Source organism: Halichoerus grypus, chromosome 6 (assembly GCF_964656455.1).
Source record: "Halichoerus grypus chromosome 6, mHalGry1.hap1.1, whole genome shotgun sequence".
NCBI lineage: Eukaryota > Metazoa > Chordata > Mammalia > Carnivora > Phocidae > Halichoerus > Halichoerus grypus.
The window spans coordinates 32,385,045-32,404,885 of record NC_135717.1 but is presented as its reverse complement, the minus strand read 5'-3'; the positions used below and the strand labels follow the sequence as shown (position 1 = coordinate 32,404,885).

Genomic DNA, 19,841 nt, shown 5'->3' with positions numbered 1-19,841 from the left:
TTATGTGCCTCACGAAATCTGACGCAGCCTAAGGTGGCAGGATCCCAGGACAATTCAAAAGACTCAAGAAAACACAACTGGGCTCGGCCCACTCGCCCGTGTCGCAAAATTTAGGAGTCGTCCCAAAACTCCGTAATTCAGGTGAATGAGTTTTTATAAAGGCAATATTCTGAAAATTCAAGTCGATTTTGTAAACAAAGTTTCCCTGGTCACGACTTTCGGAAAACTTTCCACCGCGTCGCGCGAGTCACTCAGAGCAACGGCCCAGCGCGCGGCGCGGACGACACCCCGACAGAGAAGCAGCGGTGCGGCGAGCGAGCTCTCGGCACCCCGCAGCCGACTTCCACTTCCCGGCCGCTTATCCCCTCCCCCGCCCGGCCCACTACAGCAGGGCGCCCCTGATTGGCTGGGCCGCCGCATGTTCGCGCTGCCATTGGCCGGCAGTCCGGGGGGGGCGGGCGCGGGCAGACTTACCTCCACAGGTCCTCGCGGGAGCCTTATTGTGCGCGGCGGTTGCTGTTCGTTGAGCTTCTGTTGAGAGAAGCGGCCGGTGTGGCGCCGCCGGAGGTACGTTGGGGCCGGGCGAGAGCCCCGCGCGAGCGGCGGTTGGCCGAGTCGGCGGTTGCGCGGCGCCGCGCGTCTGTCTGAGGGCCGGCGCCGAAGCCCGGGGACGCCGCGCGAGCAGGGCGGTCGCGGTGACGGGGCCGACCGGGAGGCGCCCGCAGAGTGGCCCCGGGGCTCCGGCCGGGAGGACACCCGCGACGGGCGAGAGCACGCGTCCGCGGCGCCTCCCGAGGGGGCGGTGCGGGGAGCGGCGGCGGCGGCGTGCGCCCGGCGTGGGGGTCGCGGCTGCGGAGGGACACGGCGGCGGCCTCAGGGTTTTGTCCTTCCGAGTAACTACGGGATCGGGGCCCGGCCGGACTACTTTTAGCGGCGCCGGGGCACCGCGGTCCCGCGCGGCGCTGGCTGGCTGGCTGAAGAAGCCGGGGACCGGCGGGGCCGCACCGAGGCTCCCCAGGGGCGGGGAGGCTGTCGTCGAGAAATGTGGCGCGGGGGGCCCGGGGACAGAGGGGCCCCCTGAAATCTCTCGGCCCAGGTCTGGGGGGCCGGCGCGCGCACGTGTGCCGGACACCTGTTGCGCTGAGCCGCGCTGGGGAGCTGTAGCCCAGTCGTCCTGGAGATGGCTTTTCCGCTGGCGCACAAGCTTGAAAACAGTGCATATCTACTTATCAGAGACCATTTTCTCCTTCCGGCCCCTACCTGACCGGCTTTCCCTCCCATTTTGGCAAAGTTGGAGGATGTGTTGGGTAGACAGAGGAAGCATTTAGTTTGCTTTTGTGTCTCTGACTCCAGTCCGACTGTTCTTGGAAAACTTGACTTCTTCTGCTCTGCCTGATACGGGGCCTGAAGATGAAGCTGCTGACGTGGCGAGCCGGCATCTGTTGTGGGATCCAGGACGAGCTAGCTTTCACTGCCCTAAAGACTTATGTGTGGTCAAGATCTAGAAGAAGTGTGCTCAGTAGCCCTTTAGAAGGAAAACGTTGGACCACTTTGTGTCCTGTCCACTTTAAACGGACTTCGGTTACTCCAGCCTGGGATTTCATACTCTTCCCATGAGGATATTGTCCTGTGTTTATTTGTAGCCAGGAAACGATCCGCGACATAGGTGTTTGCAAAAACACGGTGAAGAACAGTCAAGACCAAGATAACTTATGTCACAGGAGAGCTATTGAAAATGCAAAAATGAAGCCTCTGAATCAAGGTTTAATTACATCGAGTTCAGCTTTTGTGAAGTATGCCTTCGTAGTTTATCCTTCAGTTCGGTTTTTAGAGATGTTGAGTCTGACCCTAATCGAATTAATCTACTTAACTCTCAGTCTTATCTGCAGATTTGTACAGACCACATCCTAAGATTGACTTCTGCCTCAACAGAAATGCATGAACAGTGTCGTATTGGAAATGATTTACGTCTTTTAAGAACTGGTGTGTCTAGGTACATCTTGAATTTTCTGCAGTTTTCCTTATTGACTCTTGTACATCACCTCAGCTTTCAGTCCACTATATTTCCTTGCTACTTAATATCTTGAATTCTGGTGTGAAAATACGGTGTGACCCTCACATCTTTGTGCATATCCTGTAATTCTATTTTAGTGGGTGTTTACAGATGTATTTCATTTCATGTAATCAAATTTTAAGTAATATATTGGGTAGTTGTTACAAATAAAAATAAACTTTATAACTTTGAATGCACAAGTGTTCTCATTGAGTGAGATTATATTAAATATAAAAAAGGACTATATCTTATTTCGTCTCATATACTTGCATCATTTAAATACTCCGTTCTCTGAGCCATTTTTTTTTTTTTAAGATTTTATTTATCAGAGAGAGAGAGCACGAGCAGGGGGAGGAGGAGGGAAAGAGGGGGAGGGACAAGCAGACTCCCCACCTAGCACTTGATCCCATGACCCTGAGATCATGACCTGAGCCAAAGTCAGACGCTTAACTGACTGAGCCACCCAGGCGCCCCTGTTCTCTGAGTCTTAAACCTTGACAGATACCTTTAAAATGCATTACTATAGACCCAGGTACCTAACTTCTCATCACTCTTCAGCTTTACCAATCTCATTAGGACAGAAAGTTTGTAGTCAGGTAATATTTGGGGAGAAATAACTGACTTTTTGGGTAGGGGAGATAACAGATGTAGTTTGAATTTTTGAACTCCTGATTAAATTTCTTAGGATATAAGGGATGTTCATAGACAGATCTTACTACATTTAACCATTAATTGTGTAGATGCACTAAATGTATCTACTAAATGCGGTACCATTAATGTATCTCCGTGTCACAAGTGTGTATAATGGCAAAAGTTCCTGAGGCCTGTTTTGGTACTTTAAGGAAAGAATGACCCTTGTTGGCTTTCCAGAACTTAATCTTTATAAGTTGAGTATACATTTAAGCAGCATTTTATAAAGCTATATGAAACTCCTCTTCCTGGGGATGTAAAAGTAAAGACACATCTCTGCTCTCAAAGCTCATGACTAAAAATATATGTTTGTAATGGGATATTCAGATAAGGAAGTTGTTTTCTTGGGGGAAGGCTTTTTTGAAGAGGTGATCTTTAAACATGACCTTGAAGGAGTTGGGAAAAAGGGGAAACATTGATAGATGACAGTTCTGATGAATTTGAAAACAGTGAAAGATAGGTTTATAGGAAATCAGTAGATAAAATTCAATAGCTTCACAAAAAACAAAATATAGGAAAGATAATACAATCATGATAGTCTGATTATGTAGAAAATACTTGCCTATAACAACTTAAGTATTGATTTAGCTACCAATGTGATTAAAAGGTGCATAGGGTGTAGAAAAGAGCTAAATCTCATCTGTAAGTATAGGAATTTGATAATGGTTAGAATTTGTAACAAGAAATAACTAATGTGAACGTATTAAAAATACTGAGATATAAAAAAACAAATGGTTAAGTTAGTTAAAATTGACTGTCACTGGGCGTTAAGGAGTGCTGACAGGCAACTACTTCATTTCATTATGAGCACTTTATACTGTTTCATTTTATGGTATTACATTGGTAAAAGTTTTTAAAGTAAAAGCAAAATTGTACTAGCACTTAGAAGGTGGCTGATGCAGCTGGTCCATGGACCACACTTAGAGCAGTAAGGATTAGTTCATGCTCATTATGAGATTGTCACCTGGCACAAGTTGATCAAGTTTTGTCATTTTGTTGACCATTATATACCCCTGAAGATAACCCTGTCTCTTCATAATTCCTTACCTGATTTGTACTTGTGATACAAGATTTCTTTGTGTCTTAAGATCCTGGGTTTAAATGCTGGCTCCGAACTGTGTTTCCTGGGACAAGCTATATAACCTAGCTCAGGTTGGTTGGTTTTCAAGTTTCACTTTTTAGTAAAGGGAAGGTAAAGATTTGGTTCAATGGATTTTTAAAAAATATAACAAGACTTGCCATTTATTTAGTGCTTACATGTATTAAGATACTGTCTCAACAAGAAGCATTATGAGAGATTTCATAATGAAGAAAACCAGTCCATCACCAGGAATAGAGAAACTCAAATCAGTATCTACGTGAAGCTTCAAACTATATAAAGAAAAAAGCACAATGATTAAATAAAAAAAAAAAATAGACAAACCTACAGTCAGTGTTTTTAATAGCTGGAAGATTGTGAACAGCACAACTAAAAAAATCTGAACTAGTTGGCATTTACGTATAATAACAACACACCCAACAGTGTTGGAAGACATGTTCTGCTCAAGTATACGTGGAGATTTTGGAAAAATTGACCGTGAAGCTAGCCTCAACAAATAAAAGATTGAAATCATTTTGGAGGATATTCTCTGATTACAGTGCAATTAAGCTAACTTTCAACAAAAATATAAATAGGGAATCCGCAATTGCCTGGAAATTAATCAGTGTTTTAAATAATCCACAGATCATAGAAGGAATTGTAATGGAGATTGGAAAATATTTTGAACCAAGTATTAAAATTGAGGTAGGGTTTATCAAAATGTGTAGAATTCAACTAAAGCAGAACCAGAGGAAAATTTTATAGCTTTAAATGCAAAGTGAGAAGGGGAAAGGAACTGAAAGTTAAAAATCTGAGTTTTCATCTCAAGCTAGAAAAAAAAAAAACAAATCAAGCCTGAAGAAAATGAAATTAAAATGCCAACAGGAAATGATGAACACTATGTACAATAGAAAGTCAGAAAAGCCAAGTCAGTGCTTTGAAAATATTGATTAAATGGATAAATTTCTAGTAAGAATGATGAAGAAAAAAGAACTGTCACTAATATCAGAATCAGAATAAAAAGAGCATTACACCAGGCTCAGTGAAGCCTGGCTGGCTACCAGGACAAAGAAGGAGCAGTGGCAGAAACAACAGCTGACATAGTCCCTGTGCCAGGCAGCCATGGGCCAGAGTGACTTCAGCCTGCTGGACCACTGGGGCCAGGCTTGCTGCAAAACCAACCTCCAGGGCCAGTGGGTGTCAATATACTTCACTCACTGTCCTGACATCTGCCCAGATGCGCTAAGAAGCTGGTGCAGGAGGTAAGACAGCTGGAGACTGAGGCTGACCAGAGCTCCACCACCCCCATCCATTTTAAAAAAAGAAAAGTACTACAGATCTTGCAAATGTTACAAATATAATTAGAGAATATAATGAAGAACTTTATAAATTTGAAATTCTGTTGAAAGAGAAAAACAACTAAAGGTAAACAGATGTAGAAAATATGAAGGTAAAGAGGGATGTTTTATAAGAAAAGGACTAGTCCCTCAGGAGGTTATAACAATTATATATACATATGTGTGTATGTATGTATTATATACACCTAATAACAGCACCAAAATACATAAAACAAATATTGACAAGAATTGAAGGGAGAAATAGACAATTCAATAATAATGGTTGGTGACTTCAATACAGCACTTTCATAATGAATAGGAAACTAGGCAGGAGATCAATAGCACTTGAATAACACTACGAACCAAGTAGACCTTAGAGACCTCTTGTAAACAGTTGAAATAACAGCAGAAAACACATTCTCATGTACCTAGAACATTCTCCAGTATAGACATACAGAGCCATAAAACAAACCTCAGCAAACTTAAAAGGATTGAAATCAATGAAGTACACTCTGATTACACTGGAATGAAATTAGGATTCAGTGCCAAGAAGAAATTTGAGAAATTCACAACTGTATGGAAATCAAACAACTCCTAAATAACCTATGGGTCAAAGAACTCCTCAAGGGAAATTAGAAAATACTTTCAAATGAATGAAAATGACATAACATTCCAAAACTTTGAAGTGAAATCAAAGCAATTCTTCGAATAAAACTTGTAGTCAGGGAGCCAGGGTGGCTCAGTCAGTTGAACGTCCGACTCTTGGTTTCAGCTCAGGTCTTGATCTCAGGATCATGAGATCGGGGCCCCACATCAGGCTCCACATTCAGCAGGGAGTCTGCTTGAGATGCTCTTTCTCCCTCTCCCCCACTTGTGCTCACTCACTCTCTTGCTCTCTCTCTCTCTCTCTCAAATATATATATATTTTAAAGGAAATTTGTAGTGATGGACACCTATATTTAAAAAAAACGTCTCGGGGCACCTAAATGATCAGTCGATTGAGTGTCCAACTCAGTCTCAGCTCTGGTATTGATCTCAGGGTTGTGAGTTTAAGCCCCACATTGGGCTCCATTATGGGTGTGGAGACTTTTTTTTTTTCTAAAGGCAAAAAAATAAAGATCTCAAGTCAATAACCTGACTTACTCTTAATACAAAAAGAAGAGCAAACTAGACCTAAGTCAGAAGAATGAAGGAAATAATAAAGATTACAGCAGAAAGTAATAAAATTAAGAAAGAAAAAATAGAGAAAATCAAGGAAACCAAAAGTTATTTTTCAAAAAGACCAAAATGACAAATCTTTACCTAGACTGAATATGAAAGAGACTCAAATAACTGAAATCAGGAATGAAAGAGGGAGCATTAGTACCGACTTCCAGAAGTTACAAAAAATGATGAGAATACTATAGAACAATTCACTTCTATGCCAGTCAATTAAATGGTTGAAATAGACAAATTCCTAAAGAGACCCAAATGAACAAAACTGACGCAAGAAGAAATAGAAAATCTGAACAGGCCTATAACAAGTACAGGGACTGAATTAGAACACAGAAAAGGTACTGCATGGAGCACTGGGTGTTATACGAAAACAATGGATCGTGGATCACCACATCAAAAATCAATGATGTATTGTATGGTGACTAACATAACATAATAAAATTAAAAAAAAAAAAAAAAACACAGAAAAGGCCAGTATCAGATGGCTTTATTGTTGAATTCTACAAAACATATAAAAATACCAATTTTTTTCAAATTTTTTTAAGAAATAGAAGAGGAAGGAACAGTTCCCTAATCATTCTGTGAGGCCAGGAGGCCAGTATTCTTCTGATAACAAAATCAGACAAAGACCTCATAAGAAAACTACAGAACAGTATCTCTTATGAATATAGATGCAAGAATCCTCAGCAAAATAGTAAAAATTCAATCTAGCAACCCAGAGAAAGGATTATACACCATGACCAAGTGCTATTTATCCCAGGAATGCAAGGCTGGTTTCACATCCAAAAATATATGAATGTAATCTACCATATCAATATAATGGAAAACAAAGCCATATGATGATGTTAATAGATGCCAAGATATTTTCTAACAAAATACAATGCTCCTTTACAATAAAGCATTCAACAAAGTAGAGATAGTTAGGAAATTCCTTATCCTGATAAAGGGCATCTGAGAAAAATCCACAGCTAATGCCATATAGAATGGTTAAAGACTGAAGATTTTCCCCCTAAGTTAGACAAGAGGAGGATGTCAACTTTTGCCACTTCTGTTATTGTACTGTAGTTTCTAGTCGGACTAGGCAAGAAAATGAAATAGAAAGCATCAAGACCAGGAAAGAAGAAATAAAACTACCAACATATGATAGGATCTTGTTTGTAGAAAAAACTAGAGCTAAAACTAGATATAAAAACAAGGTCAACAGTGTTGCAGGCGAGATCAATATACAGTATTCTGTTGTATTTCCATGTACTTAGAATGAATAATCCAAAAATGAAATTAAGAAAAATAGTTTCATTTACAGCAGTATCAAAAGGAAGTGCAAAACTCTAAAAACTACAATATACCTTTGAATGAAATTAAATACCTAAGTAAATGGAAAGACTATCATGTTCATGGATCAGAGTACTTGATAAAATTGAGGTTGCCATACTCCCTAAATTGATCTATCTAGGTTCAACACAATCCCTATCAAAGTCCAGTAGCCTTCTTTGCAGAAATTGTTAATCTGATCCTGAAATTCATACATGTATTCAAGGAACTCAGAATAGTGCAAACAATCCTCAAAAACAAAGTTGAGGACTCATATCTTAAATTTAAAACTTAACAGAAAACTACAGTAATTGAGACCTATATATCAGTGGGATAAAACTGAGAATCCTTAAATAAACCTTAAGATTTAAATTAATTGGTCTTGACAAGAATGCCATAACAATTCATTGGAGGAAAGAATGGCCTTTTCAAATGGTGCTGGAACAATAAGCAGCATCATTAACCATCAAGGAAATGCAAATCAAAATGACAATGAGGTACCACATTACTCTCACCAAGATGACTCTACTGGAAAAGAGATAATGAGTGTTGATGAAGAGATACTAAAACAAAATCCCTCATACACTACTGTTGTGAATGTAAATTGGTCCAGATGGTTTTGAAAATAGTCTTTTCCTCAGAAGATTAAATATGGAGTTACAGTATGATTCAGCAGTTCCATATAGACATATAACCAAGAGAAATGAAAACATGTCTGCACAGGAACTTACACATGAATGTTGATAGCAGATTTATTAATAATAGCCAATTTTGGCTTTGAAGCAGAATGTAAATATCCAAAATTATTGTTGAAAGTATATATAACATAAAAGTAAGGTAAAAATCTGGGATGTAAAGTTTGAATACTTTTTAAGTTTTGTTTATTTAAGTAATCTCTACACCCGATGTGGGGCGCCAACTCATGACCCAGAGATCGAGTCACATGCTTTTCCAACTGAACTAGCCAGGCACCCCTTGAATAGTTTAAGATAATATATATTTAAATAATATTGTTTTACTCTTTACTTGAATAGTTACTGAAACACTGGCTGAAATGCTTTTAGAAAACTTTTAATATACTAGAATCCATGGAATCATGAAGCATATGTAGACCTTATAAAATAAAAAGGACAGGGGCGCCTGGGTGGCTCAGTCGTTAAGCATCTGCCTTCGGCTCAGGTCATGATCTCAGGGTCCTGGGATCGAGCCCCACATCTGGCTCCCTGCTCTGCGGGAAGCCTGCTTCTCCCTCTCCCACTCCCCCTGCTTGTGTTCCCTCTCTCGCTGTGTCTCTCTCTGTCAAATAAATAAATAAAATCTTTTAAAAAAATAAAATAAAAAGGACATTTTCATGTTTGAGTATAATATGGAGATATCAAACAATAGAAAGTAAAATATAACAGCAAAACGCTATGAAAATCAGAAGGCATAACACCAAGTGTAAGTTAAAGCTTTAGTGGCAATATTAAATGTAAATGGATTAAATTCTATTAAAAGATTCATTAGGCTAAAATATTTTCAATAAGTTTTACAAAACACATCTGAAACAAATTGATGGGACGTTCAGCAGGAGTTATATCATCAGATGAATGAAAGGTAACATTTTTAAAGTTCAAAATTAACAGGATACTCTCCAACAATTAATTATACACCTGAGGGCAAAATGAAATTAGATACCTTCCTCTCAGTATATTCTAAAATCAATTCTAGATGGATTTAGGACTTAAATAACAAAAGACAGATCTTTAAAACTTGAGAAAATATAGATGACTTCTCTTTCCTAACTTGTGCTGCTGGATAGTACCATGATTTTAAAGATCTGTGTGAAATGTTGCTTATTTGACAGCAAGGGAGCTGGTTGAAGAGAGAAGTTCTGATGATGGCAGGGATCCCCAATTAGACTGTCTTTTATTTTTATTCTCCCAATAATAAATTTCACTAAACCTCTCTACAGTATGTAAATTGTCATTTATCTTTTAGGCAGTTACCAGTACTTAACTTCCCTGAGCCTTTTACTGGCAGTTTTACTTATTTTTCCCTAAGCATACTGATGCAGAGGTTTTCCAAGTGAAATACCTCTCCATAGTGCCCTGAGTTTTATAAGCTAACAAGTTGCACACTGTTATGACCAATTTTCTCATGTTTATAAACTTTAAAAATAATTCTCTCTAAAGACAAGTATCTTATGATCTCACTGATATGAGGAATTCTTTTTTTTTTTTTTTTAAGATTTTATTTATTTATTTGAAGAGAGAGACAAAGCGAGAGAGGGAACACAAGCAGGGGGAGTGGCAGAGGGAGAAGCAGGCTTCCCGCCGAGCAGGGAGCCCGATGCGGGGCTCGATCCCAGAACCCTGGGATCACGACCTGAGCCCAAGGCAGACGCTTAATGACTGAGCCACCCAGGCGCCCCTGATATGAGGAATTCTTAATCTCAGGAAACAAACTGAGGGTTGCTGGAGTGGTTGGGGGTGGGACGGATGGGATGGCTGGATGATGGACATTGGGGAGGGTATGTGCTATGGTGAGTGCTATGAATTGTGCAAGACTGATGAATCACAGACCTGTACCTCTGAAACAAATAATACATTGTATGTGTAAAAAAAAAAAAAAGAAGAAGAAGATACTAGGAAGGGAAAAATGAAGGGGAGGACATCGGAGGGGGAGACGAACCATGAGAGACTATGGACTCTGAGAAACAAACTGAGGGTTTTAGAGGGGAGGGGGATGGGGGTATGGGTTAGCCCAGTGATGGGTATTAAGGAGGGCACGTATTGAATGGAGCGCTGGGTGTTATACGCAAATGATGAATCATGGAACACTACATCAAAAAATAATGATGTAATGTATGGTGACTAACATAACATAATAAAATAAAATTAAAAAAAAATAATTCTCTCTGAGCAAGTATTCCTGTTATATATTCACTCAGGTCTGCTTTTATATTACGTATTTTTATAATTGCACACCATGGTGCATGTCTGTGTCCTGAGATAACTTAGATCAGAAGGCTTCTATACCACCAGTAGGCCTCACTGTTTCACATATTACCTAGAGGTGGGGAAGGATTTCTCAAAGAGATTAAAGTTTAGCCATTAAAGAAAAAAAAAAGAAATGTGTATTAAAATTAGGAAGATCCAAAGACAAACCACAAATGAGAGAACATACTTGTAACTCATAAAACAAATGATTGACAGAGGATTATTATTCATAATATATTAAGTTCTCTTAAAAAATAAATGAGAAAAGACAGACCAGTCAAAAACAAAATAAGCAAGATATAACCAGGAATTTTGCAGATAAGGAAATATGTATAGCCAATAAACATAGGAAGATGCTACTAATTAGGGAAATGCAAATTAAGACCGTGAGATATATATCCATATCCAAGTAGATTGGTAAAAATTAAATCTGGCAATACCAAAGGCTTGAGAGGATGTGGATAGTGGTAACTCATACATTGCCTGTAGGGGTGTATATTGGTATACCTGCTTTGGAAAATAATTTGACTATCTTGAAAATTTGAACATTTGTATATCTTATTGCTACCCAACAAATCCACTCAAAAAATATTTATAGACATGCACCTTGAAACAGTAGTCGTAGCAATAATGTTAGTAAGAAAAAGAAAACTGTAAATGACTCAAATATCCTTCACAGAGAACTAGATAAACAAGTTTTGTTATATTGACCCAATGGATCATTATGATGCCATTAAAATGTATGAATTACTGATACACACAATTTCATGGATGAGTCTGGGGATATGCATGAAGAAACGTGTTAGAAAACTATAGTCTGAGGTGCCTGGGTGGCTCAGTCGTTACGCGCCTGCCTTCGGCTCGGGTCATGATCTCAGGGCCCTGGGATCGAGCCCCACATCAGGCTCTCTGCTCGGCTGGAAGCCTGCTTCTCCCTCTCCCACTCCCCCTGCTTGTGTTCCCTCTCTCGCTATCTCTCTCTCTGTCAAATAAATTTAAAAAAAAAAAATCTTTAAAAAAAAGAAAAAGAAAACTATATAGTTTGCTTGAAAGTAAGTAGAATTAAACTGTATTGTTTACACATCACATTTATAATGAAACTAACCTAAAAAGTAATAGAAGTATAAACTCAAAATTTAGGATACAAAATTACCTTAGGCTGGGGAAGAGGGGGAAGAGGCATGGTGTGGGAAACCTTGGATAGATACAAGTTACTGGTGGTATTTGGCTGAATGGTGGGTGGTTCAAAGATATTCAGTATTTTCATACATTGTCATACTTCATAATTAATGGACATTACATGTCGTGTGTGCATCAAATGTAGAGGCATATTTACCCCAAAGTTTTCAGGACTTTTCACTAGTTTGGGCCTTTTCTAAAGGCCCTGAGAAAGGACCATAGCAGTGTATTCACATGGTTGGTAGTTTCTGTAAGATTTATAAAATAAGATATTTCAACTATAATCATTTAAGACTACTGTTTCTCTTCATCTTGATTTCTCCTTACCTTTGTGTCACCTGGGAGTAGAATAGCTTCAGGCAGTTTGTGATTGGGAATATACTTAGTGTGGGTTTAATAGGATACATTTGTGGTTCATAGTCACTTTTGAACGTAGGTAATTATTGCCTGTTGGCCTGATTGTGATGGTCTACAGTGCCTGGCCCCTGCAATATATGAGTGAAGAAGCCACGAATTGAAATTTATGAAGCCAGAGGTAGTCAGGAAAAAATATTCCAATTACCTGATGTTTAAAAACATAAGTAGAGGATTTAGTTCTCATGGATTTCTAGTCAAAAGAACTTCTCTTTTTGTTAAAAAAATAATAGCATATTCAATTAAAAATTCACTACATTTTTTTCTTTTTTGATAGGAATTCTGTCTTTAAAATAAAGTAAGAATTTTTGTGTTTATAGGGCACATAGCTATAGCAGTACCAACAAAAAGTATGTCTTTACATGAAGCTGATTGTTTTATGCATCCTGATTATCAGTTAAAATTTAATCAACCATGCTAATGGGGCACCTGGGTGGTTTAGTTGGTTGAACATCCAACTCTTGATCTGGGCTCAGGTCTTGATCTCAGGATCATGAGTTCAAGCCTTGCATTGAGCTCCACACTGCTGGGCATGGAGCATACTTAAAAAGAAAAAATTAATCAGCCATGCTAGAAGAAAGATTTAGTTTGTTCATTCTCTCTATGGGAAATACTGCAAAAATTGTGTTCATGAAGAGGCAATCAAATATGTAGTCCTATAGGGAAAAACCTTATATTGAATCAGGCCCTTAATTAATGAAAGTATGCTATTTTTTTGGATTTTGTGATTTTTTTTTAAAATACATGACAGGTCTGTTTTTGTTTTTTGGAGTTTTTGTTTGTTTGTTTTTTAAGTAGGCTCCATGCCCAGTGTGGAGCCCAACACGGGGCTTGAACACATGACCTTGAGAGCAAGTGTCAATGCTTACCGGCTGAGTCACCCAGGCCCCCCTATACATGACAGACAGGTTTTTAAAATTTGAATTTGTTGTGATTTTTTTTTTCTTGTTCTAAATAAATATTCACCTCAAACTTCAGGTCTCACAAATCCTGGAACTGTTCCTGATCAAATGATATGGTAAATTAAAAGGATATAGTAAAGGAAAGCTTCAAGTAAGGTATAGTGATAAATGAAAAAATTATTCAGGTAGCTTTGACTGGGTTATTTGTGCCTTCAAAAGTCCTAGATTCTGTCTTTTCAGTTTAGTAAGTTCTCTATACTTTGTTAGATAACTGGCCTATGATGCCCGTACATATATATTTTTTTCTTTTTTTGTTGTTTTTATTATGCCTTTGATTGCCTTGTAACTTCACAGTTATTTCCTTTAAACCACTTACCTACCTACCTACAGTTTAGATCAGACTTGATATAATGGGAGAGAAACACTAAAATATTTTTCTCTGCTATATAGTAGATTTTTATTAAATTATGAAAAATAATTAAAAGCTAAATTGGCTTTCTTGTTTGAAGTAGCATCATGTTGTGTATCTTTAGCACTCATTTTATACTCCAAACTTTTGGGAATACTCCTGCAGTACCATTTATTTTGGAAATTTGAACATTAGGAAAACTTTAAGATGGTGCCACTAGGTATAGAAAATGGAAAATTCTTTGCAAAACATTGAGTTTTGTTTTTATGAAAAAAATGCAATTTAATCTTTAGATTATATAAGGTATGGCCTGCTTGGATAATTGAAACCAGACTTCAGTGGTTATGGCAGTGAGGTGAGACAAAAAGTGGCCAGATAAAATTAACAGGCTTAGTATCAAGTAGAGGCTTACTGGCAATATAAAGTTTGAATTTCTATAGTTTAGATTTATAGAAAAAAATTAAAATTACTTGTACATTTTCAGTGACAGATGAAAATGGATGTAATTTTCAAGAAAAATAATTATCTAAATCTCTAGAAATAGTCTGAACGTTAATATTACAAATAAATAAGCTTCTGTCTGTTAGAGAAGTGCATTTAAATATGGTATTTTAAATTCTAGGGTATAAAAGATGGCAAGTCCAGATAGAAGTAAGCGGAAGATACTAAAAGCCAAAAAAACAATGCCTGCAAGTTGCCGGAAGCAAGTAGAGATCCTGAATAAGTCAAAGAATGCTGAAGCACTGAAAACAGCAACTGGGAATAATGTGTCAAGTGGTAATCAGAATTCAAGTACTGGTGTCATAAAGAGCAAAAAAGGACATTCTGAAAATGATGCTTCCTTATTGGACTCTAACAAAAATTCAGTATGCTCAGAGAAAAGTAAAGCGTTTTCTCAGAATGTAATGAAACCACTAGAAATTGTTGATTCAGAAACAAGATTGGAATACATTGAAGAACAAGTTGTGTGCCCTTACCAAAAGCCAAGCAAAACAATAGAATCTTCCAGGAAACTCTTTACACAAGAGGCAAAAGATTCACAGAACACTTCTGAAAACCATATTGAATGTCAGACAGATATAACAAGATCCTATTTTGAACGACATGAAGAAGATTGTAATGTGAAATCCATTTGTTGTCCATCTAGTGTATTGAGTGGTATGGTTCAAATGCCAAAAACTACAGTAAACAACACCTTGGATGATAAGAGAATCGACAAGATAGTTTCTTATTTAGAAACAAACTCCAATTCTGAGTCATGTGATAAAAGACAAAGTGACATTTTAATTTTAAGTTCAGATACCCGTTTTCTGCCTGTTGATAAAATACCTAAGTTGGTGAATTCAGTCATTTCCAGTAACTGTGCTACTGACATTTTGAAAAGTGAAGAATCCTGTAGAACCTGTCATTCCAGCATTTCAAATTTTGAAAGTATAGACTCAACACGGCTGTCAGCACTTGACACTGATAGTAATAACAGTAAGTGTATACTTATGCATCTTTTGGAGAAATTAAAATAGTCATAGTCACTTTCCTTTTGGGGGATGTTTTTTAGCCTCAGATACAGAAACCATAGAGTGTCTGTAGCCAGGAAAAAAGTAAATGATAACATTAATCGTTTCAGAGTATCTTGTTTCTCAACCATTTAGGGTGAGGAGGGGGAAATGGTATCCTCCATATCTGAAGGGAAGTAAATTCTGGCAAAGAAGGAATCAGTCGCTTTCCCTTGAGAGTACAAAAAAATCAAAAGGTGACTTATGGCAGTTGTTTGGTTTATTTCATCTACATCTCTTCTTATTTTGAAGTTTTATTTATTAGATTAATAAGAAGGCTAGTTGAAAGAGTTTTTTTAATCATTAGTGAACTCATTTCTTTCCATAGAATTGACCTGGCTGATAGATAATAGGTATATATACACATAAACATACGTATGTGTATGCGTGGAGTGACAGAGAAACATCAAATAGTTAACCAATGAAATTCTAGAGTTATAAAATTATTAAAATAGCAAAAATAAATTTCATTTGAAGTAGGATTTTTTTGTAAGTTAATGAAATATAAGGAAAACATTTTGTAGGATAAATTTTATTTGTGTTCTTGTCTAGGCTACATAGTGATCATTTAATAAGATGGATTTAAAATTATTTAAAAATAATAGGATCACCTATTAAAAATATGTAGGACTGCCTAAGTAACTGTATAAAAATAATGTAAGACCACTGAAGTAACTAGAGGATTGAAATGCTATAATTTATTCAGTTCTTGTTGGTATTAAATAGGTATTAAATGAAGTTGAAAGGAAAGTGTATCTGAGACCAGAATCCTACCTAAGAACCTAAGATAATCATTTTTTTAAGGTTAGTTTATCACAATTTTTTAGACAATTACATTTTCTAAAAAATGCTGCCTTGGTCACATTTTAGTTTTTCTATTTCCTTAGTCCCTGGATTAGAGAATTCCCTTGTTTCCTTCCTTAGAAGGAATATTTTTACTTCCTGATCTTTCCATTTCCCCAAGGCCATAATCAAAAGAAGAGGATGTTTTCAGAAAACAAAGAAAATGTTAAGCGCATGAAAACTTCAGAGCAAATTAATGAAAATATTTGTGTAGCTCTGGAAAAGCAAACAGCATTGCTGGAACAGGTAAAATATTGGGGCTTATATATTTGCTTCAGAAACTTCTGATGAGTAAAAAATGGTAAAAGTTAATTGATCTCCACGATGATTTAGTACAGAAGACTTTCACTTGGTGCAAAAGTTGTATATGAAAATGGAATCAACTGATGGAGATATTAGGGAAAGATAATTGTTTACATTACCAAAACATGTAGAGTAACCTAGAGAATCATGTGTAGGTAGAGTGCTGTAGTAGAAAGAGAATGGACTTTTTAGTCAATATTACATTTAAATCTCTTAGAAAGTCAGACAGTGCGTGACCTTAAGCTTTGCTAAATAATTCAGTGTCTTTTGTTCTGGTCTTTGGGTTCTCTGATCTGCAGCTACAGCCATTTGTATACCTTATCACAATTGACCCCTACTTCATAGACTCAGACAACCCAGAAGTCCATCATAAAGTTCTGCTGCATTCGGGTTTACTTGCCCTAATTTCCAGGTTTACACAGATTTGTTGGATTTTCTGATACTTTGTTTTATAGCATCATCAAATGCACATTTTGCTTTCATTTTGCCCCATTTTATTTCATTGTACTACAGCTTCCCATGTTTGATCAACTCTTGAGTTTAAGTGTAATGAACTTCAATTTTAATAGGTCCTGTAATGAGGACCTGTTTTAACCATCATGTTTTGGTATTTTACTACCACTAGAATTATTCAACTGAAAGTCATTATGTAGTAGATTAATGTCTGTCAACTATAATGGACCAAAATGTTTTAAGCCAAACTATCCTGCTGTTTCAGAAACAAAAACACTACTGTTTTCTAAAACAGACCATTATAATTATATAGTTACATATTATATGAATATGTATTCACATAATAAATAAATGGAAACCTTTTTGAAAGATTCATGCAGAACCAGCATGAAAGGTGAGTAGCAGTTTTTCCCTTTCTACTTTGTCTTTTCTTCCAGGAAGACCAAAGGAAACACTAATAAAAAAATATGTAAATATTCTGTTATTTGCAGGAAAGAGGTGGCAGAATTATGGTGAGCATAGATCTAGCTTAAGAAAAAAGTTTGGGATTCCAGTCTTATTCCCATTGATTAGTAGCTGAATTTAGAAATAAGTTCTGATAGGAACATATGAAGAAAAAATTTAATCTTTGAATATTTTGGTGTCGCTGGCATGGAAAAATCAGTTTTCATTCATTACTATTATGTGTCTCACAAAATACTTGGTCTGAGTTGACACAGAAAATGGTCCTTCCCAACGAGGTTTGAGGAATGCAGTTTATTTTGTTTTCTCAACCACCACCACCCTCCTCCCTGAAGTTTCTTGCACATTCTTCAGAGACATCTTGGGTTTTAGCTAATTACTATCTTTTTACCTGTCTCCAAATAGCTAGCTTTCCATCATTTGATATTTTAATTCCTGTGCAAACAGTTAACTCTCTAAACCACATCTATTTGGGGTTTTTTTTTAGTTTGAATCCCAGTGGAATAGGGCTAGCATTCTGACATTATTCTTCCCTGAGAGAGTCTCAGAGCTGTTGACTCTTCTTTTTTGAGGTTTTTATAAGGATCTTGGCCTTGCTGATTCCAATTAAATTACTGAAGTGGAGGAGTTTTTCTTCTAAAGTCCAAGTTATTCACTCTACCCACCATCTTAGAAAGTTGAGGCAGATTGAAAATATATAATTGCTAGTCTTTCTCCAATCTTTAGGCTACTTTTGCTGCCATCTGCAAATTGTACCTAGGATTTCCATCAGATAACATAATTTGGGACACATTACCATCAGCAGAAGACATTTATGAGGTATTTGGTGGAGGTTATTGGGTCTTCCTTTTTTATGAGTAACATCGCCACTAAATGAGAAATGTCCAATCTAACCAAGAGTAACAATCTGTGGATGGGCATTTAGTCCTTTTAAATAACCAAGTTTTAAGAGTCTGCCTCCATCTGAATCACCAAGAGTACTTACTTGTTTAAATTGTGGTTTATTGAGCTCCCTCATAGCTGAAGACTGTTGTTTTAGGCTACTCTTTTCTCAAACTTACCTAATAAGAATTACTGGAGGTGCCTGTTGATTAGACAGCTTTCCAGGCCTTTTTCCAGGAAATTCTCTTTGGTGAATCCAGGCTAGGGCCTAGGAATCTGTGATTTTAACAAATATCCCGGGGGCGCCTGGGTGGCTCAGCCGTTAAGCGTCTGCCTTCGGCTCAGGTCATGATCCCAGGGTCCTGGGATCGAGCCCCACATCGGGCTCCCTGCGCTGCAGGAAGCCTGCTTCTCCCTCTCCCACTCCGCCTGCTTGTGTTCCATCTCTCGCTATCTCTGTCAAATAAATAAATCTTTTAAAAAAAAACAAATATCCCGTGTGTTACCAGGGAAGTTTCACAAACACCGTGTGATCTCCGCTTGTTAGCAAAACAGTATTTCCACATTCAGAACATTTAGAAAGTTTCTCCAAGATTCATCTGAGTTTGAGCTTTACATGTTGACCCAGCCGCTGAACTGGCAAGGCTGTAGTAATCCATAAAAACCACATATGGGTGGTTTTCACCTGTTAGTAAAAATAGTATGTTATTTTGAGCACTTACTAGTTGAATCAAATACTTAAAAGTTTGACAGTAAAAATGATAATCATGTCTAATGTTAAGAAATCACTGAAGAAATGTTAAGCATTACAGAAAAAAAATCAAGTAGATGATGTTGAAGAGCAAGAACAATTGGAAATGAGAAGGAAAAACCTTGGGAATAATCAAAATTGTTGAATAACCCTAATCATCCCAGTGATATCAGTATAAAAGAGTTTAACATAGAAGCTTTGTGTTCCAATTTCAAACACCAAGAAGCAAGAATTTAGGGGAAAGATACAAATATTACTAATAAATACCTTGGGCGTATCATGACAGGTTTTGTTATTAAGAAACACTACCTACTCTGTTACGAAAGCAGCTTACAGGAGGATACAAATTCAGCAGAAAATTACAGTGGATATTTCTGAATATATGGCTGAGCAGAGCTATTCATATCAGTGGGCATTGAGATTAATTATGCTCCCTGAGAATAGGCCCGTCTGTTTTCTAAAAAACAGCCAGATAATGAAATGCATTAATGTTTCATGTGATAGCTACTGTTAGAATAGCGTGCATGATGCCAAATAGCATTAGTCACTACCTAATTAGTCCTGACTTCTCTCCATTTTAACAATAGAAAGTCACCCCCTAAAAAACCTATGCAAGTAAAGTCGATTATCTTGCATATTTATTTCCTTTATATCAATTCACTGTTTTCTATTTTCTGGAGCTCTTTCATATATTTATCTTTTATACCCTTATAAAAATCCTATTAGCATCACACGTTCAACACTGTATTACCTACCCATATGTGGGCAAGGAAGATGAAGCTGAGAGGTGTTGTGACTTCCCAAAGGTCATATAGCTTTGTTAATGGCTGGGTCAAGGCTTGGACTTTCATAATTTGCTTCATATCCACTATAGACCAACCAACCATTTTCACTGGGCTCTGGCTTTCAGATAAGTGGAGTTCCTTTTTGTGGAATACTTGGTTTCAGTTATGCTCATTAAAAAATATAAATGCAATATAGGCTTTTACCTTTCCTTTAATATGTATTATGGAATTCAGCTGAAA

General features: G+C 37.5%; 1 protein-coding gene across 1 annotated transcript in view; it reads left to right on the top strand.

Moving 5' to 3' along the window:
- The first annotated feature begins 484 nt into the window (after positions 1–484).
- ATF7IP2 (activating transcription factor 7 interacting protein 2) overlaps positions 485–19,841 on the top strand; it is a 70,634-nt gene continuing 51,277 nt past the window's right edge. The window contains exons 1-3 of the mRNA XM_036070561.2: positions 485–567; positions 14,192–15,048; positions 16,087–16,211. Of these exons, the coding sequence (XP_035926454.1) occupies positions 14,202–15,048; positions 16,087–16,211 (972 nt within the window). The 5' untranslated portion in view covers positions 485–567; positions 14,192–14,201. The remainder of the gene's footprint in view (positions 568–14,191; positions 15,049–16,086; positions 16,212–19,841) is intronic.